At 40.2% G+C, this 25,610-nt stretch overlaps 1 protein-coding gene across 1 annotated transcript in view; it reads left to right on the forward strand.

The window, feature by feature from the left end:
- ipo11 (importin 11) overlaps positions 1 to 25,610 on the forward strand; it is a 103,648-nt gene continuing 78,038 nt past the window's right edge. Inside the window, exons 1-8 of the mRNA XM_053420292.1 lie at positions 1 to 140; positions 3,958 to 4,107; positions 6,839 to 6,939; positions 9,609 to 9,681; positions 12,756 to 12,959; positions 18,003 to 18,135; positions 19,603 to 19,661; positions 22,644 to 22,692. Of these exons, the coding sequence (XP_053276267.1) occupies positions 3,970 to 4,107; positions 6,839 to 6,939; positions 9,609 to 9,681; positions 12,756 to 12,959; positions 18,003 to 18,135; positions 19,603 to 19,661; positions 22,644 to 22,692 (757 nt within the window). The 5' untranslated portion in view covers positions 1 to 140; positions 3,958 to 3,969. The remainder of the gene's footprint in view (positions 141 to 3,957; positions 4,108 to 6,838; positions 6,940 to 9,608; positions 9,682 to 12,755; positions 12,960 to 18,002; positions 18,136 to 19,602; positions 19,662 to 22,643; positions 22,693 to 25,610) is intronic.

The following is a 25,610-nucleotide window of genomic DNA, read 5'->3' on the forward strand; positions in this document are numbered from 1 at the left end:
CGTCATCGCCGCGCGCCTGCTCTGCTGCTCGCGCCATTCCTACAAACGTGTGTCTCCATCTCTCATGACATTAACCACAGGCTGAGCTCCAGCCGCCTCCGTCACCAGCCTCCTCTCCGCTGCCGCCATTCGTCTCCGAGGTGAGTCCGGTCGTGTTGTTATGTTCTTCTCCGTCATTAGAGGAGAAGCCTAGCCACACACCACCGGACGTCGTCAGCCCCTGGTTTCGCGTTGGATAACTTTAGCTCGTTAGCTAGCTAAGCCAAAGTTAGCTTTGTTGCTGGGGGCTATGCACAGGTTTTGGGGGGGAAATAAGTGTCTGTCCCGTTTCCTCTCGTGAATGAAGAACGTGTTTTTAATAAAAGAAGACACTGGGACATACTGGGAACGTGCTGGAGCTGATGAACCGTCTCTGTGAAGAAACATCATGCCAATGTTACGATGCTGCTTCTGTCACTCGACAGAGTTTGTTTTGGTTCTGTGCGCTTCAGAAAGACGGTTCCCTTCATAGACAATCCCCTTAGCACATGTGTGTGTGTGTGTTTCTGTTTGTGTGTGTGTCACCATGTTAAAACGTACTGTGTCACTAACGCAAACAGAAGTATGTTTATGACTAACAGAAGAACATGTCACATCTGTTTCTGCTGCATCGTATCGGTTGATCATCCTTCATTTGGTACAGCCAACACCATTGGTGTTTGACGTCCATTTGCTCATCAAGTTATCCCGAGGGTCAAACCTGAGGCTCAGGTTTGACCCTCGGGTTTGACAGGTTCTCCATCACAGGTGTAGTTAACCTACAACAGCTCTAAACTGTCAGGCAAAGCTCCCTGTTACATGGGTTATATATTTGCACTGCAGCCTGAGAACAAGCAGGTTCCATGTTGTGAATCTGCACGCATGCATTTCACATGTGAGAGTCCAGCAATGACTAACATGTTGACCCATAGGCCGTCACCACCCGGCTCTACACTGGGACCCTTCATGTGAACAGACCTGTTGTTTATATTGCAGGACACACATGTGCTTCTCCCGCTATGACAAGTGAGTGACGATGATCACATGAACAGTAACGTTCTGATGTTAACCAGATTAAGACAATAGTCTTTGATCACTTCAACCTGAATTAGGTCATACCCATAATAAGCACTAATTGAATGGATATATGAGGAGGATTACGATCCCCCCCCCAGACCTGGTATTAGGGTCCGTGCTGAGTGATCTGAAGTGTACAGCTCTAAGTTCCGGTCTTAACACATCCTGATGCCTCCTGAATGTGTCAGGAGATCCCATCTCACAAACTCAAACTATTTGCCGTGTGACATACAAATCGGTCCTGAGCCACATATGAATGACCACATACTCAGTGGACGTCCTGACCCGCTACAGTATAACACTGAATCAAACCTTGTTTTAAACTTTTCCGTGTATTGCCACAATATCAACACTGATTACTAAATAGTAATTGATACTTAAATGACTAAAATCTTATTACACAGCGTGGTTTCACAAGATTCATTCAACCCCTCCTGACTCCTCTCTTTCTAACTCTCTCTCTAAACAACACACAAAGAACATCTGTAAACTCATACTTGGTAAAACAACATAATTTACTTTTCACAAAGAGAAATGATGTATGTGATAGTTCACGTATAGAGCAGGGAAGTGAGATTCGATCACAAGTGGTCACTGGAGTCACATTCAGGACGCATGTTAATGTCAGGTTTGAGCAGGCAAACTTCTTCATACCAGGTCTGAACAGGGATATTATAATCAAACTATCCTAATCAGAATAATGTATTATTCAGAATAACACCAGTAGTCAGATTGTTGGTGTCCATGTAAATGAAGTCACTTACTGCACTGAAAGAGCCCCATGATATTACAGATCAAGTAGGCAGCCTGAGAAAAAGCACAAACAATCAATGAACATTTGTCTACTGTGCATGAATGTTGTACAAGAATGTAAGTTGGTGTTTTGACACTGATTTGAAATGGACCGTAACATTATGCACAGGACCGCCTGGCAGATTGCTGCAGTGCACTGGAAACTGTCTCTCCTCTTTTAAGGGTTTCACTAACTGTGTGAAGCACAGATCCCCGAAATGATCACCTTGAGAGTTGTTCCAGCTTTAAATGAATCTTTAAAAATGCCAAGTCCCTTTGTTCAAACTAATGTATTAATGTGCAACATAGCCCCGATTGAGACTAAAATGATTCCACCTCTTTGTTCATTTTGAGCGTGTCTAAAAATACCAGCCAGCTCAAAGATGTGAGCATTTACAAATATAGACAACTGTCCCTAATCACATTATAGCATGAGCAGAACCTTTGTTTCTGGCCAAGGTTATGGCCTCACTCATTAAGTGCTCAGCTGAGAATCTCAAGCTCATCTGCAGAATCTGTGTAAGTAGCGTTGCTGTCACAGAGTTTCTTCTAAATGATAGAGACTCAAATATCCCTACCAAATTCTACTGTAAAAAACAAACAAAGCGCAACAGGATCAGGCAGAAGGATAAACTCTGAATACATATTTCTAATATTATCCAAGGTTTCCGATCACGTGTTATTACAAGCATGTCTCGGACTCCTTCAGATTCAGCCTCTCATTGTTGACTCAGTAGTTAGGAAGAGCTTGGTCTGTGTACATACACCTGTTTCTGAAGGATTTACACGTAACGAGAGATACAAACCTGCTAATATTAGCCAGATACAGCTCTGTATCTGTGTTTGTGTTATCCATTATGGTTTGTAGACACATTTTAACAATAGTTGCCCGTTAGAGACTTAAATGCCCTTCGTTAATCTCATCAACAGTATTGGTGCTACTTGTATCAATCCCACCATAAAACAGAAACCTTCAGAGTCTTCCTAGTGGCTTTGTCACTGAATGAATAATTCATGGTTTGTTTATTAAAAGAATCAGTCCCCTATGTGACACAGGTCGGTCCAAAGCACTGCCACTGAATTCTAAGGCCCATGTGGTCACAGGAGCACACAGCACACAGTGGATCATGGAGCTGAATTCTTGTTTCTGGGCTGTAGATGGCATCCTTGCTCAATATTTCCCCTCACCGTTATTTTAACTTAGCAGTGATAGTTCACTTCAACCACACAATCTCTGCCGGGCTCATCGAAGACAGTCTCTCCGGTGATCATATTATTTAGCAACATATTCTGGCCGATGTGATGTAAAAGCGTGCTTTTATTTTTCGGAACAAACTGCTCCTAAACATTCCTGACTGCAGTTTTTTGACACGACCAAATGTCTTACAAAATTATATGTATTTTGCTTAAATAAAGTTTTTCCACTTTTGCTTCTCAGAGAAACTTTTGGTTGAAAGATAGAAGATAGTAGTTGACTCTGTTCTGCAGTGGGTGTAATGAAACAACCAGATTATTTTGTAGCCTAGTTTAGACAAGTACCTCTGGAAATATGGAGATATGACCTCCATAAGGACAGATTGATGATTCCATTTCAGGCAGAGATTTAGTCGGATTTATTCTATCAGAGATTCTCTTTTTTTGTGGCTCCAAGATGACTTAGCTACTGACACAGGTTTTGCCTTTTGAAACTGAAATACATCCCTGGACCTGTGAAGCTGGGTTGCTTGAATAGTATCTGGGACTCAGAGCAGCTCTATGTTTGGTATCTGTCATGTTTTTATCAGGTGTGCTTTTCTTTTGGGAAGAAGGATTTGTTTCTCTCTCATGATGCTCTACAGTGATGCCAGTGCTGCTTGATCTATCATAAAATGGGGGAAGAAAAATCCAAGTTCTGACATTTTGCAACATGCTGTTTGACTCACTCAGCTTATCCTGATGTTTTATTATCTCGCTGGTGGAGCAATTTAGAAAGTTTTAAAATAAATTTGAACTTTTCACAACATAAGCAATGAATTTCCATTTATCCTTTTCTCCCCCACTCTACCCTTCCCTTCTCACATTCCCCTGCAGATATATCTGGCTATGGATATGGACAGTGCCAGTTCAGTGGTGCTGCAGGCGTTAACCCACGCGACCAGTCAGGACACATCTGTGCTGAAGCCTGCTGAGGAGCAGCTCCGACAGTGGGAGACCCAGCCAGGCTTCTACTCAGTCCTTCTGGTGAGCGATGATGACAAATCATTTGAATAAATCTGCTACAGTGTAAACAATTAAACCTCTAATAAGTGTAGATCTTGATGAATGTGGTGTAATTAGAGAAAGCAAGGTGTTGCTGCGTTTGTATTAATTTCTGATGCACTTGCATTTCTGAATTTACAGTAACTTCAGCTGCTTTCAGACGTTCCCTAAACTCTGAACAATTGCCTGAAACTATTCCCAGGGGTTGTAAGGGAGAATGCAAATGTCTGAGTCAGTTGCTGGAGACCTTCTTCAGAGTTTCCTCTGCCAGCTCCCTTGTAAACACTCTGGATAATGCCAACCTGAGCCCGTGTGAGAATACAGCAGGAGGTCAGCCGGATTCACAACTCACAGCGAGCAAGTTCTTTGATGAAGTTTCTACACAGATGCAAAACTCAAAACAACAGAAGGAATACAATGATCTCATGTTGAAAAAGAGGAGCCATACACAAATAAGACATTGACAAAGATGTCAACTTTGTAAAGACAAGATTCAAAAGGTTCCAGGGCTGTGTTGATGTCCTATTTAAAAAAAACGCATAATCTCCGCAGTGGAATTTAATTGTCATGTCCTGCCTGCTGAGATCTTTGTGTTGCTGTGTACACATCTGACTAAAGAATCTTCTGCTGTGTTTCTCATATGTGAAAGGAAAACTTTGGATAAAGTGGGACCCAATTGTGCGGACATGCTCTTGAGGTCATGTCTGAAAATGGCTTTGCAGGGATTTTCAGAGGATGTCTGGGTTCAGGGGGAAAGTGGTGGTTGAGGGGTGTGGGGGGTTGGAGTTTTTCCCCCCCATGTTTCTTGCGACCATTATCCGCATCATATATTGTGAAAGAAACTCCTTGTTGAGGGTTGTCTCTGGCGTAACGTAGGCTTTGACATTTCAGAAAACGCTCTCGTCAAAATTGGGTTTCTGCTTCCCGCCATGGTCCAAAGTCTATCATCATCTCCCGACGGTTTGCGCAATGTGGTCTTTTAATCTAGTTGAGGAGAATTATTTGTCTGCGCCTCAGTACAGGAGGGACAGCTCCAGTAAATCAAATTTCAGCCAGCTAAATTCCACGGTGTGCTGATGCATCGCATAAACATTTAGTGCCAGTGGTCAGATCGTCATATTCAAGAAAGTTAGTACACTCAATTGCTCTGCTCAGGATATTTTATTCCCTCGATACTACTGAAGGAAGTCTCCAAGGACATTTGTGTTAAAGCAAAAATAAAACCTTAAATCCTTTTCGCATTTTACTGCAGTTTGTTCCCACGTCTCCAAAACCTGAAAATATACCTGAAAATATAAGAGCCAACATTAAAATCCCTATATATAATATTATTGTGCGTCTCTGTATGGAGCCCCTGCCTTTGAAGTGAATAGGAGAATGACTTTGCGAACACAGCGGCAGCGCTCAGCCAGGTTGTTTAAGGTGATGGCAACATCATGCAGATGGGAGGGGTTTCTTCCATGATGACAAAGGCCCCATCTATAGGGTACAAGATGTTCCTGAATGATGGAGACTGCAGATTTTCGCCTGACTGTGACATTTAGACGGCTCTAGGCACCACTGTCATCGTCAAAACCCCAAATGAGGGAATATCTTTTGGAAGAGTGTTGTTACATCCCTCCAACAGAGTGACAGAGACGTGTAGAATCAATACCGAGGTTCATTGAAGCTGTTGGGGGTAAATGTGGTTGTCAAATGCCATAGTAAGGCAACCTCCATTATTCTATGTTATGGTTTTAAAATGACGTTTTCAAACTAAATGATCTCGGCCCACTCAAGCATTTTGGCTCTGAAACTTTTATTTTAGTCCTCGTCGATACTAACACTCCTGAAGGCGCTTGACCAGTCATGCATGCACTTGTAATTAAACACAGATTGCTTTTGTACTACGCATGTAAGCTGCTGTATCATTTAAAAAAGGCAGAATTTAACTGTATAGCAGGTGTTGGTAAAGACACTTGTAATCGATGATCAATGTTGCGTTCTGCACTGGTAGCCGGGGGTAATGAGAGGGGCTTTTCTTCCTATCTCTATTCAAGAGCGTGGTCTTTTAGTTTCCAAGAGCAAAAGACCAACCTGAGAGCAGACGATTCACAAGCGCACAGAAAGCAGGCCGAGTGCGGAGAGGGGCTGAAGCTGTAGTGCGGGACATACATGCGAGCAACAATATATCTGAGTGCAAGCACACAGTTTGAGCAGAAGCAGAGCAAATTTAAGTGCAAACGGGGGCTATTTGAGTGCAAAGGCAGGGCATTGGTGAAAAGTAATACACAATCTGAGCATAAATTCAAAAAGACATGCTCTCTAAGGGAAGGAACACGCTCTTGGATAAAGATAATAAAAAAGTTCTATAGTAATACTGGCTGTTTTTTCTTACGGGAGGGAGTCATGCAACAAGAAGAATCGGTGAAGGCTTATTTGGGACCGAAATGTCCCAAGCAAGGGTAGTGAGTGTCTACGTCATTGTTTCCGATGAACATCTCCATTTCTGCCCCGTCCAGATTAAAACAGAGCCCTGGAGTTTTCAAACTAAAACGGGGCTAGCCGCGTTTCAGAACTCTTCTGTTTTAGCGGCTCTAAAACGTTGTAGTAGTTTGAACGCCACGTGTATCTGTAGCAGAGTTGATGCATTTCCAAATGAATACTCAGTAATATGGAAGTGGACTAAGACACATCATTCTTTCACCTGTATGTATGTTTGTCTTTTCTACAGAATATCTTCAATAACCACATGCTGGATGTGAACGTTCGGTGGCTGGCTGTGCTCTACTTCAAAAATGGCATTGACAGATACTGGAGGAGAGTAGCGCCTCAGTAAGTGTCTGCTCGTCTCCCTCCCTAGTTCCTGGGTTCTGTCTCCCTTATTCGCACCGTCGTCTACTCCTTCTCACCTTTATTCTCCTCTTCCTGTTCTCATTCCATCCGACTCTCTCTATTCATCAGTCTTAATCTCTCTGTGTTTGAGGCTTTGTAATTCTCCTCAGATCTTTTTTTGTCACAGATTTAATTTTGTAAATTGCATTTTTTCAGTTTTGTCCCTGCTCCTCATTGTGTTCATTTTTCCATTGTCTTTTCTCTTCACCAGTTATAGCTCACAGTGTGTGGCGTACTGTCTCCACCACCTCTCACAGCCTTAATGTTTTTCTTTTTTTAACGACCATCCGGATTATTCAAATCCTTGTGCTCTGATTTTTATACTTGGTTTAGTCTTTTGTGTCTCTTTTGTCTGGCGCTGCTCTGGGTATTCAAAGCCTTTAGTCGGTCTTCGGGTACCTTTCTAGCTTTTGTTATTGTTGAAGCGAACATTTGCTCTTCACTTTGCAGGACAGTTGCTGGCCAGAGATAATCAGTTCTGCATCAGCACTCTGGGGCCAAACTTTGCCTTTTTCACATTATTGCTTTTTTTATTCTTTTTAAAGTTTTCTCCTCTCACCAAAGTTGTTTTGCTCTTTGTCAGTACTTCGGTAAAGTGAACTTCATTTGCTGGACTGCTGTGCAAGGGGTTTCGGTCCAAGGGTTATTAATGTGATTGCCCTTGGACACTTTGCTATTGATTCAGGGGGTTGGATACTGTGTGGGACAGCACGATGCATGTGGTTTACAGTGATACACAGAGCGTAGGTGACATTACATGGGATTCTTCCTCTGCAATTATAGGGATTTTACAGTATGCATTACAACTAAGGTTAGAAAATAATTTTCCTTATCAATTAGTATTTTTTCAATTTGTAAAATATATTCATGATTAATCAATTGTATACATGTAAGTCCATGTATCACATATAAATAATTAATTAAAAATAATGTCTAAATGAAGAAATTCAACAATAACGATGTGTCAAATAACAGAAGAACATTCTGAACTTGCTCAGTGGGCTAATTCTGTTTCATCGGTCAAAAAACAATAATTCTAGCAAATCATTTTTTCGACTTATATCTTTGCTGATATTTAATCAGTTTCGTCCACTTATCCGAGACCTTTCTGGCACACGGCCCGGAGTGCTCTGATAAACATAAAGCAACAGTTGGCAAGCACGGAAAGATCTGCTCTGTAAATCACTTTTTCACGGAATGACTAATGTTACTTAAGATATTCCAGGTACATTTGTAATTTGTGTAATGAAAAATCACTTAACGTTAGCTTTTCAGCCCCTCAATGAAAAAAAATTCTAACAATAACACTTTCACTTTTGTCTCTGTTTGTTAAGGGATTGCTTGTAAAAATCCGTTTTAGAGTAGAAGGTGATATTAGCTAAATTTAACTTCTGATACTGCGTTGCTGTGTGAAATAAAAATCAAAAGATAAAAACTGTTACTGCGTCACTAAAGTCTAATGATGCCACTATTATTGTTATTAGTTCTACCTCCACTTATTAACCAAAGGTCTGTCGTTAAAAAGACGATAAAAGATTCCAGTAAAAGATACACGAACACTAAAAGCCACCTCACAGAAAATAAATCTCCAATCTGGGCTTCCCTTCATCTGAAGGTAAAAGATGTACAGAGATATATTTAGGATGGTGTGGCCTTGGCGGAGGTATGAGCTCTGAAAAGTGCCACTCTAGTGTTCGTATGGTTTTAAATCTTTTACCCCATATTTCTTTTGAAGCTTATCTTCCTCTGACCAAAAAATGTGCAAGTAGTAAATCTTGTTTCTCTTATTCACACTCCCCTGCTGGTAATTTGTTTCCCCACCCATGTTCCCTGCCCCAAGGTTACAGGATGATTCATCCCTCACTCTTCTTCACATCAAACACTCACCCATGTCTCGCTTCAGCAGCCGAGGAAGTAGACTGTATAAATTCTAAAATTTGTGATGTATTGTATTTATGTACACATTCACACTGTTATAGTTCACCCCGCCCTACTCCCGCAAAAACTCCTGTTTCCGATGACAACATATGAGTTAGAGGAGAGCGGAGGGTTCTCTCCAAAGCTCAGTGATTAAATCAGGCAGCTGGCAGGTCCTGTACTGAGCAGTGTGACGTAGGGATTTAATTGATCCCATAACAACTTGGCAGATTGATATCATATTTCTATCATCACCGTATAAAGTTTGTGATTTTCATGGCTAGACTTTGAAATGACATTGTAATGAGTCACTCAGGATAAGAGCTGCGTTCAACAATGCTAGGGCAGCTGGCACCCCGGTGATACAATGTGACATGGAGGCTTAGTGGTTTGTTCTCGCCTTCAGCAAGAAGACCCCAAGTTTGGAAGTTGGACCTTGTTTCAGTAAAACTATCCTTCTGCATCCTAATATCTGTATCCGTCACTTTCTTATTTCTCTTTAGTTTTGAGTCCCCCTCCCCCCCGCTCATCTATAAATGTGGCTTCAGAAGGGTATCATCCCTTTTTAAACACTCATTGACCCCCTGTTGGTTTTCTGTTTGTCTGTACTAAGTTCGTATATCATCTCTTCTTCGTCCTTCTCCCAGTTTTTCCTTCTTTTAAATGTATTTTTGGTTGCTTTTCTTTCACAGTGCGTTATCAGAAGAAGAGAAGACGTCACTCCGTGCTGGTCTCATCACAAACTTCAATGAGCCTGTTAATCAGGTAAGTGGACAAAAATATATAATTACGCATCAGATGCTCACTCATTCTTTTTTATAAAACATGTAGCCTAGTCTTATAGCATATTTTAGCCTATTCATGTATAAAACATTTTTTTAAGTGTAGAAAATGTAAAGTAATACAGAATTGTATTATCTTCCCTGTATACACACACATGGATTGGTTTGGTTAAGTCGACTTGAAGAAGAATCGAGATTCCTGTTCCAACGTTGCCTCTTGTGTATTCAAGGGATGAAGTGAGGGGGGCGGGGGGGGGGCTGAACCTTTAGAAGCCCAATCATTCTCATTAAGCACATGCTGAGAAGGCAGGTGGTATATAATCCACTGGCAGCGTTCACTACACTGACACTGTATTTCAGCCACCTGTTGTCACAAAAACTTTTATGATATTTGTTTTTTATCCAATAGCAAACAGATTTATTTAGATGAGACCAGCTGTTCTGTCCAAACATACAGATCTGATCACAGATACAGAGGGAAGTATAATAGAAGATTTTGTTCTTGTCGGTGGGAGATTAAAAGGCAATAAAACTCACTGTACTCCCATTAGTGCCAGAGGAGAAGGACAAGAGCTATGCTAATATTGCTCTATACCATGGAAACATTATAGTACTTCCCTGTCGGATAGGAACATTTCCATTAGTAAAGTAATAAAGGCTTGGTGCACAACACTGGCATTAAGAGAGCTATATCATATATCACGGCCAGAATCCCAGTCGTGTGTAGCTTGGTAGTTGGTTTTATTAATGATGTTAGTGCGCACAGTTGAATACTTTATAAAGGCATCACAGACACCATCCTGTTTTACAGTCCCAGTTGCATTTGCATGCCAGAGTACTGACGCACAAACACTAAAAGAAAAACAACCTTTGCTCTTCTAATAGAGCCGCAATTTCCTATTTCACACGCGAGGGTCATGGCTCATAGGGCGTTCTAATCGCTTAATCAAGGCTGAAATAGCGGGAAAATCATTTCCTTTATTGTGATTGATTGCTTATTGCCAGACTAAAATGAACCAGAATGGCACTCAGTGTAGTGCATTCAATGCCTGGATCCCCTTTGTCCAGATCAGTGCCAACGTTTATTACTGTGCAGCGGCTGAAAGAAGTCCACCCCCATGAAACGACATTTAAATCTTCTCGATTCAGATTTTTATTTGGCTCAAAAGCAAGTTGCACACACTCATCGGTATGTAAGTATCTCTTCCCTCAAGACCGATGCACTATCCGTAGGAATTTGGTGAAAGTGCAATGCCAAAATCTTGCAATGTTAAAGAAAGTGATTATAAAATTACTGGCTCTGCCCCCTCATCCGCACACACACACACACACACACACACACACACACACACACACACACACACACACACACACACACACACACACACACACACACACACACACACACACACACACACACACACACACACACACACACACACACACACAGTTTCAATCGGTTCTTTCTTTCTCCATGTCCCATCCTTCCAAAAAGTTTTGTGGAAATCCATTCAGTAGTGTTTTGGTAATCCTTCTTACAAACTGACCAATCAATCAACCTCCTTGGCCGCGATAATAACATGAATGATGGAGCCACCAAATTTATGGTGGATAAAGTATTTTACTTGGGTAACTTAAGTACTTGGTGTTCAGTTTAATATGTAGGTTTGCTATTTTTTAACCAACAGTTAATATATTTTATTGTTTGCTTGACTTCAAATTGTTTTTTAGAAAATTCAAAACAATAAAATGAAATGATTGGAAAAAAATCATTTAAGGCAGTGAGGGTGCATGTGGGGATTACATCCGAGGGTCAAGAACTTTCTAGATGAGCCATTTATTTTATAGCTCCGGGGAGAACGCTGCAGCTAACAAATAACTCAGCAATCATGCAGTGTGTAATACATCTGTCTGAGTGGACACGGGAGCAGGCCCTGAATGGTGGCCATCAATCCATTCTGCTTTCTACAGCTTGTATGTCCCTGAGGTGCAGCCCTCCAACATCAGGTCTGATAGAGTCCATATGGCAAGAGACGAATGCCATTTCAACACCATATGTCTCTGCAGTCAGAGCCTCTCCTCTATCGAATCAAAAACTCCAGAAGGCAACAGTGCATGTTTTTGCCTGTGTGTGATTCAGTGTGTGGACAGTTGACATTTAAAAGTTGCATTTGAAGCAAAACATTTTTTTTTAAGTTGCCTGAAGTCAAAGAGCTCTCTTTTTAGAAAACATATTTGATACTTGAGATTCTCACTGGTTTTTATTGCCTAATTAAACAAGATTGTTAAAGTTGTTGAGAAAGTACAGGTGTGTTTATCAAAGCATGCAATAAATTCTTACTACTTATTTTCAGACTTACTGTGGGAAGAACAGCCAAATGATAATAAGATCAAATGTCAACAAGCAGCTATTATATTTAAACCGGGGCTAGATCTGGTTTGATTAATGGATTTAATAATTAAAAGTGAAACTGCCATCAGTAAAAATACGAGATCAAATCAAACATGTCATACAGAACACTATTAACTCCTGTTACTATCACTTATAAATTAACTGTGGTGCTTCAATGGCCTTGTACGATCCTGCACAGTTGCCGATGTCATGTCTACTGTAATTGATATTAACTGGATGGAAAATATATTAGCAACGCTTCTTGGCATAGAGAAATACAGTTCTGCATGACTCCAAACCATGGGCTCTGTACATTTGTTGTTTTATCGAAATAATTCGATAAAACAAGAATTTTGCGTTGCTAGCTTTAAAATATAACAAAATGATAGGTAAATTATAATTTTTACCCAAATAAGTCACACATTTACACAACAAATGTGATAGTTAATGTAACGAGTCACTTCCACACGTGCTATATTTTGCTCAATAGTTTCATATTGTATCTCTTGTTCCATGCCACTCATTTAAATGGTATTGAAATAAACTCTATTGCAGGTTATAGATTTAGTAAGAAAAACCATCAAGATTCCTTTGACACCTTCTGCTGTGTTAATGCTTTGCCTCTGGTAAATGTATTTTTCTTCCCTCTTGTGTTTTTCCAACAGATAGCGACACAGATCGCAGTACTGATAGCCAAGGTGGCCCGTCTGGACTGCCCCAGGCAATGGCCAGAGCTCATTCCCATTCTGCTGGAGTCCGTCAAGGGTCAGGACGGCTTGCAGCAGCACAGGGCGCTGCTCACATTCTATCACGTCACCAAAACACTCGCATCCAAACGTCTGGCGCAGGACAGGCGGCTTTTCCAGGATGTAAGTTGACGTCCAATCTATTCGTCAGTTGTTTTGTCACTGCTGTCAGATCAACATCTTTGCAACTGTATTTTTTTCACACTTGGTTATTCAGTATCCGGCTCCACCTTTTTGTTATGAAGCCGCTGTGTGCTCCTGGATACAAGGTGATCTTAGGTCAAAAAGTAAAGAAACTGAACTTTGCTGCTGTTGCAGTTTGCCCTCATTTTTCTCGTCCCGTCTTTTGCGCTCTGACTTTGTCACATTGCTTTCTAATCTTTTTCCCTGCATAGTATTTTGAACGTGTACAGATGAATAGTGAGATTATTTTGAAAGGTGCTGGTTTTTCCTTTTTCATATTTTGCCTGTAGGAGATGCTGTTCAGCTACTGAAAGGGAAGTGTCAAATACCAGATTTATAGCAGCAGGGTTTCTCTGAGCATATGTGTCTGTTTTCATGCATGACTCTAGCATGATTGACGTGTTGGGGAATAGATTAGTCGGTTTTTCTGGTTATGTGAGTGTGTGTTAGAGGAAGGGCTGTTTGTGTGAGTTAATGTTTCTGTCAAAGAGGCAGTGAATTAGAGCAAAATACCATTTTTCTTTTTTTGTGTTGTTATCTAAGGTTTTAAAGAACATACGGCTTAAGCAGAAAGACAGACACGATGAGAGTGGGTTTGGGGTAATAAGATGATCACACAGACCAACAGCGCGAGAAAGAGAGTGGCACAGATGGAGACCAGTGGACATAAGAGGCAGCATCGTTGGACTTTCTGCAGAGGCCCCCTCTCTGCCAAAATGAGTTACCTCGGGCGATAGGAGGAACAAAAGCAGACTGAGCCGTATTAAACGGTGCAGGTTTTAAATGATGCACTGATGACTTTGTTGTTAAATGGCCTGTGCGATGCTCTCCCTGTCTCCTATCACGACGTGTGCGTGTGTGCGTGTGTGTGTGTGTGTATTTTTGTGTTTTTTGACTTAGTTCTTAGTACTATTTCTGTCTGCACCTGTCTCAGTTGTTTTCATTTCCTAAGACCTGAAGACTTCTAAACAAGATCTGTAGTTATATAGTGGGTTGTACTTACTTACTTATCTATGCCCTTTATTGATAAATACCTATTGAACCCTGGTATTCACTGGACAGCTTAGTATCTCTTTATTTCTAAGCTCGCTCGTTTGCCTTCTATGTTATATGCCGTTTTCCCCCCTACTCTATTTAATAGACTTAATGTGTACATGATTACTCTTCCTTAAGTGTGAGAGTGTGTCTTTTTGAATTCGAAAATTGGTTTGTAGAGATGTTCCGATTCCAGCTTCAGAAATGCCTTAAATACTGCCAGAAGTTCTGAGTCAGGCATAAGTGAGTGTGCAAATCTATATACCCATCCATACCATGCCTCGGAAGTACATTAGCTTCATACAGATAAAACTGCAATTTTCTACTCCCGGTAATCTCTTCTTCTTTGCCACTCCAAAGCAGCACTTTAGCAGCAAAGAAGAAGGGATTTCCGGTAGTGAAGCATCAGCCAGAGCAAACTAAAATGTCAGCGAGTTGGTAACATTTCACTCTGGAAAGTCCCACAAGTAAAACAGCGATGTCTTCAGTTTTGGGGGGTGCTACTTGTTTTGCTAATTATAATATTAGTTACCTCATGACTCATCACTATTCCAGCATACAGCCTGGTAAACGTGAGATGCATTGGGATCGGTTGGTACTCTTTATCGCAAAGTATGCAAAGTCCAGGTGTCGGAATCTTGTTAAGAACATCTCTAGTGGTTTGCACTAAGTTAGCAAAAAAAATTTGTTGCGCCCTGTTAATTGCATGATGGGAGATGACGCGCTGACAGCCGCACATCATTTAACCCTCTCCGTGGCCCACATATCAGCTTTTCAAGATTCGTGTTGTGCAATCTTCAACTTGGCACAGACTCTGTGCAAATTTTGGAGGAAGAAAGGGAAAGAGGAGATTTTGAAGAGTCCGAGTGTGGGTGTGTCGAAGAAGAAATAATTGAAGTACCCGGGGGTGGTGTTCTTGACAGGGGGAGGAATCCTTTATGGAGATGATGATGGAGTAATGAAGAAACGGGTGTAAATATGAAGTGGAGGTTTTATTCAAAGAGAAGGAGGATGAGATTAGGACTCTTTAAGAAGTAATTTCCGCCTCCTATCCTTTAGAAATGTGAAATCGTCAGAGAATGTTCCTCAAAAAAATTTGATGAAGGAGAAGGGTTCAGTGCCGGTTGCGTGCGTGCGCGTGTGCGTGCGTGTGTGTGTAAGATATGATATATATTGAGAAGCAGTAAAGACGCTGCATAACTTTTCTTTCTTACTGTTGTTCAACTTTCATCATAACTGCTTGGAAGTAGGGTGGTGACTGCCATTTTTTCTTTTTTGATGAATGGTTCTTAAGAAATATTAAAAAGAAATATTAAACAAAAGTTGGTTCAGGCTGGGGTGACGCATCATTACTATTGCTGAGCTGCAACTGAAACAAACCTCACTCATGATCAAGTGTGGGAATATTTTCGACAGAGCCCAACTGCAGGCCTGTAGTTTAACCTCTGCCAAGGAGGTTCTGTTAGCATCTGCATTTGTTTGTTTATCAGCAGTATTACACAATTACTATTATTACTATTGAACAGATTTCCACAAACAATTTGGTGCAGATCCGTGGGGCCTTGCTGGAGGTATGTGTCTACTGAGTGCAGATCTAAAATTGAATTGTTTTTTATCTGGGTTTAGCTAATAAATAGACAAGTGAATGTACGGGTTACAGCAATGAATTTTTCCATCTGCTTGAATAGAAAATCGGTGTGATGGAGGAGGACTCTGTTGCTCACGCATGTATGCACGCAGTCAGCATTAGCAAATACATAATGATCTTGCAGCTGCGTAGCTTTTCAAATAAAACAAACCACAACTGTGGGGGAAAATAATTGAATCCTAGATGCATTGGAATTCTCTCTTGAATGATCTAGCCACAATTCACCACTCTCAGGAATTCACCAACCCTTTTTCCCTTTATCATACTGTAGCACAACATCAATGAAATTGGAGAATTGGTTGACATCAACCGAGTTATCAGGAGAGTTGACTGAAGCTCCCAGACCACTGTTATGAAACTGTTTTTATTATAGTGATGTAATCTGTTGTCAGGGGGCTCAGGCTGCTTTGTGGTGAACAGTGCTTTCCCAGCTTTTGTGCTGTTTCATAATTATTTTCAGTGCAACATAGTGGGGATTATATTCTGGCTCAAAAAACGTCATCTGCCAGGGAAAAGCTGCACTTTTACCCCATGCTGAGCAAGTATCTCTCATGTGTTTGAAAGACCCCTAAAGGCTCATGTATGCTGCCTTTACCTATGAAAAGAGATGTGTACATTTCAAATAATGTACCTGTCACTGCTCACATACCTCCCAGCAGTTGAGTCTCTGACAATAACAAACATAGCGGTGTTGGAGGAATCTGCCTCTTAAGAAAAATGCAAAAGCCGCCGTTTCTCCCTGAGCCCATGTGACATAATATAGAAGCCTTTAGTTTCTTACCGACCCATAAAGTCTCGCCATTGTTTCTTCTGTATGTCTCCTGGTTGTGTCGCTTAAACTATTCACATTTACTGCTCCCTTTAGTCTGTTTCGTCTGTATCCTCAACTTTCAGAATACGTGCAAAAATCGGAAATGTTTGTTTTGTTGACAAGATTATATCAAAACTACTGGACGGATTACCACAAGACTTGGTGGGTCAGTAGAGAGCAAATATTTGTTTCACTTCCTTCATAATTGCGAGAGAGAATAATTCATGGATGGAAAAAAATGTGGGCACGTTTTAAGAGACTGATATTTAGGAGTTTGTTCAGTTTGATGCAGATCCAAATAAAAATCTGGATCTAGTGATTTCAAATCTGGTTTCATAAGAGGACTGCTGGGCCTTGGCTGAGGCATACTGAACTGAGTGCCACAGTTTTATCTGTGACTGGAGGGTGACTGTAATCTTTTCATTTCCCGATGGTAATTTCATCAAATTAAATATTTATATGTTCTTGGGATTAGTTATTGAAAAATGTGTGAAAAAATTGGCATTATTTAGGAAGTGTGGGGTGGGGGTCTTAAGCAGCATTTCCCAAAGTTGCTTCATCACTTTTAGATTCCGTGCTTTTGGATTAGTTTGGGATATGAGGAATGGAAAGTGGTAAGCTCTCAGAGAAAGCTCTCCAAAGAGGAAAGTTGTCAGCATTGCACTTTTCTGTATAGAATCTATCAAAGTCGATGCTGTGCTGTCAAAACCGGGATTTCTCTTACAGCAGACATATGACAGCAACCTAACCAGTGGTTCTTCCTCGACACATCAGTGTTTCCCACAACATATTCTGCCGATGAGTTGTTCGGTTGAATCTTTGTGATGCCGTGTTACCATTGAAACTTTCCACAGACCGATTTTCATGAGGGTGTTTGTCTTAATTAAGTAGCAAACATTACATTAAACAATTTTCTAAATATCTGAGTGTAGTTGCACTGAAGTAGCCTCATTGTTTGAATAGTTAGCGATGTAATGTTTACCCGTTTTGTCTTCTGTTTGTTCTTTTTATGAAAACAGTCTATTAATGTTCCATGGCAGATTTGTTATATTTTCGGAGCTACTGGGTCAGACTGTGTTACTTCAAAGCTGATGGGACTGAGAGCACTTTTGTCTACGTTTTGACGATCTTATTTTCCCTCTGCCTTTTAAAAGACGGGATTGTTTTGAGGCTAAATAATTTTATGGCAGCGACTGTAATGGGAAGTTCAATCAGATCTAAATTAGACCTGTGACTCAGATGTCCCTCTCCGCTCCCTGTGTGTTTTTTACTCTATATGAGTGCATTATGTGCAAGTACTTTTGTATTAGCATGGTCTTCAGTGGAGCTGGCTGTAAGTCTTTGCTGTTATACTATGTGCGTTTACATCTGGTGTGCAGATTCATGTGTGACAAACCTTGTGTGTACCAGAGGGACATCAGATGCCTGTTGCTGGACGTTTACACTGATCCACCGCATGCTGTTTGTGTGTTTGTGTGTTTTTGTGCAGCTGGCGTCGGGCATCTACAGCTTCGCCTGCTCCCTGTGGAGCCATCACACCGACTGCTTCCTCCAACAGATCTATGCCAGAGATGAGGCTGCAGCACTCGGCTCGCTGGAGAGGACGCTGCTCTCTCTTAAAGGTAACTTACACTTGGCCGAATACAGATAACACACGCAACGAAACCAACATTTGAACTCAAAGCGTGATCTTTCTATACAAAATGGTCCTTTTAATAACAATTAATATTGTAATTTGACACATTACAATACTCTACCTCAAGACTTGGTCAGACCCATTAAATGCGGGGGGCTTGTTTGTTCATGCTAAAAATTGAAGAGTGTTGTGGAACCAATGTAAAAAGCTACTTTCAGTGGACATGAGCTAAATCCTGTAATTTGTAAACTAGATCATTATTATCAAGTCTCTTACTCAAGGTTTAGTTACAACTATGAAAAGCGTTGATTCGACATCAAGTATTAACATACAAAATAATATATTGTTTAACTGCAGATACGGGCAAATATAGGTGCACATATTTAAACCAGTTTTCAGCAGAGGCAGAATGGTTTGAGACAAGTGGGAAATTGGTAGCAAAAACCATAGCACAGGGGTCTTCAACGTTTTTCAGTCAAAGGACCCCCAAATTGGTGGATAGATGGAGCAGGGACCCCCTATATATATATATATATATATATATATATATTATATAAAATAGTTTTTTATATCAAACTGGGCCTAGTGCGATATATAAACATAGCTACCCTGTTATTGCGCATTCAATACTAAGCTATTCAAATATAACATGGGTGCATATATTCATGTTTTTAATTTAAACATGTGCACGGTACAGGGTGGCCATGCCACTGCCATTTATAAACATACATCTGGCATACAACACTGAGCTATTAAAGTAATTCACAGATTCATGTTTTTATTTTAAACATACATGTAGAAGAGACAGTGAATCCTCAAGCCATCTGTGGATGCCACACATACTTCGACATCAGTGAGATGTCGGACCCTGATGGGTAGCACACAACTTATCTAACCTTGGACGGATGGAGGTTGTCAGTCAGGCAGAGGGTCAAATCAGCCTCTCAATATGTTGGATGCATGTTAATGTGTATTTAAAGACATTTAAATTTGTTGAAAAAAATTGGTTAGAAAATAAATCCAAAATTATAAAAAATATAAAAAATTGTCTAATCAACCAAACATTTCACGACCCCCCTGCAGTACCTCCGCGGACCCCCTAGGGGTCGCAGACCCCCTGTTGAAGACCTCTGCCATAGCAGATAAATTTTGCTAACCTCCTCCCCTTTTTTGACAATGGTCAACACTGCCTGTTAATGCCCCTGATGCAGTAATGGTTTATTTTGAAAAGTCAATGTTTAGTGGGGTCACTTCAGCACTCTGTTTTCGGCCATGGACAATTGCTTTTAACCGCAGACCAGCTAAAATGCTTCATTTAATGGACAAATCATAAAATTACTGTATTATGGAAATATTAATTTGCACTGATATTTGTGAAAAAAACATTAAAGTTTATTGTCAAACCTCAATCATTTACAATCCTTTTTCTTCTTCTTCTCTCCTCCTCGCTCAGTTCTTCGCAAGTTGACAGTCCACGGATTTCAAGAGCCACAACAGAATATGGAAGTGATGGTGAGTGATTCCCGCTGTTGCTGCTCACATTTTGTTGGAAGTTATGTTTTTTTCTCGTGGTGATTTGAGTCGAAAATTATTCCAATCGCAGTGTGAGAAATATGGATGGCTGTGATGATTGAAAGTGCCTTAAGCCTCGTCTTAGTTCAAAGAGTCAAAAGTTCTATATGAGCTCTTCCAAAGTCGAAATCAATGAAAATGTTAATTCAACTCAGTCTAAAGCTTTGTCGAAAATAATAAAAATCTTAACCGCCTTCCTGTGAAGGGGTTTTGGTTCCTCGAGTTAATGGAGTCGTTTACGCAAAATGTCCAAATCCTCTGAACTTCAGCTGCAAGGCGACGACTTCCTGTTTTCTCAGTGAAGGTTTCGAGAAAGAACAGCAAAAGAAAACTTGCTGGTATGTTTAGAGTAACTTGGAAAGTATCCTTCTGGATTTATTTTCTTGTTTTAACAAATTATATAAAATTCAAAACATTGTGGCTTGCTTAGATTTTATTATTCAATTGTTCTTATTAATAGACTGAATTCAAATCAATTCAAACACAACAATTGATGAATGAAAGTAAATGTCAGTTGCAGAAAAGACAACTCTAAATGGTCCTTAGCCTCAAGTGGCCTTGAGATTCAGTCCATGTAGTCGCAGGAGGTCAACACGGAATTAACATGAGGATGTGGTCGCTGTGCTCCCTCTGTCTCTGCCTGTGTGTCTATTGCTATCGTAGTATTTGCTCCTATTTATCTCTTTGACTGTTTTTTTTTTTTTTATCTCCCTCGGAAAAACTTGACGGCGAGCACAGCTAATGACAGAAAGAAGTCAATGCTCTCTAATTGCTCTAATGAGACAACGTTTTGCTTGCAGGCTGAAGGTTGTGTTATGGTTAAAACCCTGGCATTACAACATAATTTGCCTTGAGCTGTGACTTGTTATTCCAGCTCAGCGAGTACATGTAACGGTTTGGAGTTAATATTTCATGTTTAGATTTATAAGCTGTTAATATATCAAACCCGCTGTTTACAGCCTTTGCTGGTCGATACCATTTTTCATCCTTTTCATTATTCAGCATACGGTGAGCAAACCAAGAAATATGATGCTTACTGTGAAACTATTACCTCTCACACCAGTCAGGTCATGGCTATACTTCATAATGTTTTAAAATTTAATTATGTTTACTTGTTGAGGTTGATATCGCAGCATGTGCTATCATCATTTAAACAAGAAAATGACAACCTCTTATCTCTTTGTTTGCTGCACAGAAAGCAACATCATACCACTACATCCACTTAAGTCCTTATCTCAGGGTGATTGTATAGCTTACTGCAGTTGCTTTGTTTTCATTCCTGTGTGCTCTCTACGCCAGTGAACAGTGCAGTCCCACAGCCTCCACTGTTTATGAGTCCCCCATAAGCAGGTTTTTTTTCTTCTGAAAAGTTATCACTTCAAAATGTATTTGTCTGACTCTCCGTCTCAATGCCTTGAAAGAAATGAAACGGAAAGGGAGTTAATTAATGTCAAAGGGGACAGGTTAGGCGAGTCAGACGGGGATAATGTGATTGGAATTTACATGATGCATTTACTGTTTTCTAATTCACCCTATTCCTGCAAATGAGCCTCCAAAATGAACAGCTTTGCTTTGAGGGGAGACGCATTATCTTTTATTTGGTTACTTTATCCTCATTGGTTCAACACCTATTTATTTTTCATGGGTTATTTGTACCTATGACGCAACCATTGAAACGTCCTCTCTCGTCTTATCATGTCTACAGGACGTCTCTGGTGTTTGAAAACACACGGCTCTGGTTTGTTCTGCTTTAGGTTGATCCTAATTTTATTTTTCTCAGAACCAGTTTCAAGTCGGTGTCAAAACAAATTCTCAACTTGTATTCAAGGTTGTTATTATATTCACAGCAGCAGAATCCAAATGTGTGGCTGTTTAGTTTAGTTTGTGTCCCTGTGATGACACAAGTACATGATTTGGGTGTATGTTATGCGCTCTAGTCTGCTTTGTGTTCAAATTCTACTTTTTTCTAAAGATATTTCAGCGCAGGCATCTGTCTGTGTTGTCGCCGCTTCTTTAAAGTCTGCATGATTTGTCACATCCCTATGGAAACGGTCTGAGCTGATTTATATTGAATTTCTCAATATATGACACGAGTACCCTGGACAGATGAGGTTCATCTTTTTGAAGTGGCAGCACCGCAGGAGGGAGTTGAAAGATATGTCCACGGAGGATGAGGGATTTCAGGTTTCACACTGTCTGGAACATTGATGTATTTTAGAACATTGTGTTGTTGAATGGGTGTTTATCTGCCTTATTTCTCTGTCAAACAGGAAGATAGAGTTCATTTAAAACAATAATCACTCATTTTTGTTGTAGTCAAGGTCATGGTGGCCTTTTCACTTTCTTTATTTTGCATGAGTTGTCCCTAACATCATTTATACTCTATTCAAACATTTTTCATCCACCCTACCTCCACCTATTTTTCTTGACTCCCAACCAATAGCTCAACTAATGTCTGCCATGAACACAGTTCTTCACCACGCGTCCCCCCTCTCTCCGGTCCTCTTTTGCCCTTCTCCTTCTTCACTGCAACTCTTTTCAGAAGTTGGCTGGGCTGTGTTGGCTGAATGTGTGATTAATGACACTGCTGTTGACCTCATGGCTTAACATTAATGCAGATCTTAACAGATTGCATCTCTGTCTATCATCTAATTTCCCATGCTAAGCCACAGCTTCACCAGGCTACAGAAAATGGATTCTCTTGCATACTGTAGAGCTGAATAACTTTTTTATTTGTGCTCCCCAATGCAGGGACAAACATGTAATTGTGCCCACGCTCGCATACACATGTCCTTAAGCTATTCCCTTGATAATGTTTCTTTTCCTGGGCAATACTGATGAAGCAATCATGAGGGATTCGACTGCGGAAATATCATAGAGATTCAACTTTATCTCACCCTCTCTTCCTCTCTTCCTTTTCAGGGTTTCCTGAATGCAGTGTTTGAAAGGCTAAAACAGTTCCTGGAGTGCTGTGAGTACTTGTCTCATTCTCTGTCCTGAATCTCTGATCCTCGGCTTCTTCCTTTGGTGAAGAGTCTGAGTTACTGCTGCTTGATCTCATGCATGCAGAAGGCAGCTAATTAAAAAACCGTAGATACTTTATGACACTCAAAATCCATTGCTCATAACAGCACAGTATAATGCAGGTGTCCAAATTAAAAGTTGAGGCTGAGTTATCCCTAACGGGTTCAGTTTTTAATTGAGGATTTCTCTTGTATACCATTATAATAAAGAAGAACTCTATGCATAACTCAGGCTCACTGCGCTATTATTTAAAAGTAGGAGTCTGACTCAACAAATGATAATCTTTGTAATTTTGTTTTTTGAGAGAGATCAAGTTAAAGACACCAGGAAAGCCTTTTCATTATTTTTTCAATTTAGGTTTTTATTGATTTTCTTTCCAAACAGTCAACAAACATGTATATGACTTATGAATGACTTACACTTAAAGTTATTCAAATAATATTTCCATCCATACACTGAGAGAATATGAACACTTAAACAAACAGCAAAAACTCAAGGAAAACAAAACAACACTTGCACTAGTGAGTGTGAAACAAAAATCCAAGCAACAAAACTTAATAAAAATCCCTACTGTTGGTTTTCCATTGGTTTATGTGTTAATACTTCCCTCACTGTGTCATGTCCATGCACAGCATCTAGCTTAAAAGGGAATTATCCTCTGCTAATGTTCGCTTTAAATGTTTTATGTTCTTTTTTATCACTTGTTTAGCAGGCTTTTTGATAGTGAGTGCAGATGCCATGTCGTTCTGCACCTGCCCAAGGAGCAAAGCTGAGGGAAGTCAAAGAGGTGTTAGTTCTTAAAGGAATCTAAGAATAAAACATGCTCAGGATTAGATACCATTCAAAAATTATCCTATTTTGACACACTTTTGAGACATAACTAATCCTTAGCCAATTACTCTAGCTTGGTTTTAAAACTCACCAATAAATGCAAGTGTGGATTGTCAAATTCAGACTAAAAAACTCTGTCTGGATTTGGCTGCGTCATCCAGGTTCAGTGCAGGACAATGTCAGAGCCTGCTGCCCCTGCCTCCTGCTCAATCTTGATAACTGGCTTTCAGTCACAGTGTCCAACTCCTAAAACAAAATGATAGACGGGGAAACTTAAAGCGGCAAGATAAAAGTAATCTAACAATTAGTATAAGAGGGACAAGGATTTAAAAGCCTATAGTATCATTGGAGTGGCTGAACAAAATACTTGAGGGAACAACGGGTCCTTTTCGTATCAGTCTGCTCATCTGTCTCAAAAATAGAAGAAATAAACATTGCAACTTATTCCATCTTCAGTATTTTAACCACAATCAAACAATTGCTCAAAAAAGTTGTATTTCCCTTGTTCATTAGTCTTTATTCCGTATTTGCTGCTCCCCATTACTCACTCATCGCTTCTCCTTCGAAATGTCCTGATGTTAAAACACCCAATGAGTGACACCCTTTGAGCAGCCGCCACCCACATCAGTGGCAGCTGTTTGAGCTCATGTTCACTGGGGATCTCACCATCAATGATCCTTCCTTGCTTCCATATAGGTTTGTCATAATAATGCCCATGGGAGAGATACATCTCAGACTCGGCACCACCAGCTGTCGTTACTGTCATTGTGGCACAAACCCTCCTGGTTGATGTTTATCCTCCATCTGAGGTTACTTGGCCATTTTTGCAGGTCACATCAATTTTTTGAGATCTTTATAGCTAAGCTTCATATGTCAGAAATATACAGTCCTCCTTTTATTTAAGTGTTTTTCTCTCTTCATTATCTTTAACCATATAGGCTGCTGGTGGTTCAAAGCTGACCTCAGTGACTTTGAATACTTTACACAAAATCGACTTACAATACCAGCCGTCACAGACCTGCAAACAAGGAAACAATGGCACAGACACAAAGTCAATAAAAAGGTTTTTGATCTGCACAATGCCCCTATCTGTATGAAATCTAAAAGAAGCAAGACAAAGCGCTCTTTGAGCCAGTTAATTGTTTTAATCAATTGTGTGTCACTGTAGATGAAGGGTAGCTGAAATAAAATAAATGTGTGTGTCAAAGAGGAGGTATACAATGACCCTGGCTCTTCACAAGTGATTGGAGGAACGCCAGTGACTGTTAGTGTCTGCTGATTTTAACAATGAGGGTTGACAACGAAGTAAACTACATGGGACATATTTTACTGGCTGTAGCCTCAGAAAGTTTTGTGGAGCCAACATTTACATTAGAGGGAGTGAGTCATGGTCACTTTAAAACAACTTTTAATTACGGTATATTTTATCTACCCCAAAGCTTGTAATGGGCTCATGAGAGCCTCACAAGGATGAAGAGATGAGCAAGTGTTTGACCTTTTAAAGAGAGAAGAAACGTAAATATTTCGTCGTAAATAAATCCTTGTAGCCAAGTTTTCTTTAACTCCCAGTTTTTGTTTTGAACATTTCCTCCTTGTATTGAAAGAAGAAGAGATCATCTCATCTTCTCATCTGATGTTTAATCTTTTTCATTAAATTAAATGCCATTCATTTTTAGCTCTGATCGTCCGCAATTGATACTTTTTTCAGTTGGACTTCATGTTTTACGAAGGTATGGCTTAGATAGGTTGATAAGTTGTTACCCTGGACATCTTTTCATTACTGATAAAGGAAATGTATTATGTTTTGGTTCCAGATGGAGAGGAGATGGAAAGCATATTTTTATCTATCGAGACAATAAGCCTATCTTAGCTTAGTCTGGCATTCATTAAAACCGTTGAGTTTAAAAACTTAAACATTTTCATAAAAGGATAACCGTTACTATGTTAAGTCAGTATAGATAGGTTCAAGTGGTATTTCTGTTTATTTGCAATGACGTGGATCTAAATAAATATCTTAAGGTTTTTGTACGGGAA

The sequence above is a fragment of the Pleuronectes platessa genome, chromosome 4, assembly GCF_947347685.1.
Source record: "Pleuronectes platessa chromosome 4, fPlePla1.1, whole genome shotgun sequence".
Taxonomy (NCBI): Eukaryota; Metazoa; Chordata; class Actinopteri; order Pleuronectiformes; family Pleuronectidae; genus Pleuronectes; species Pleuronectes platessa.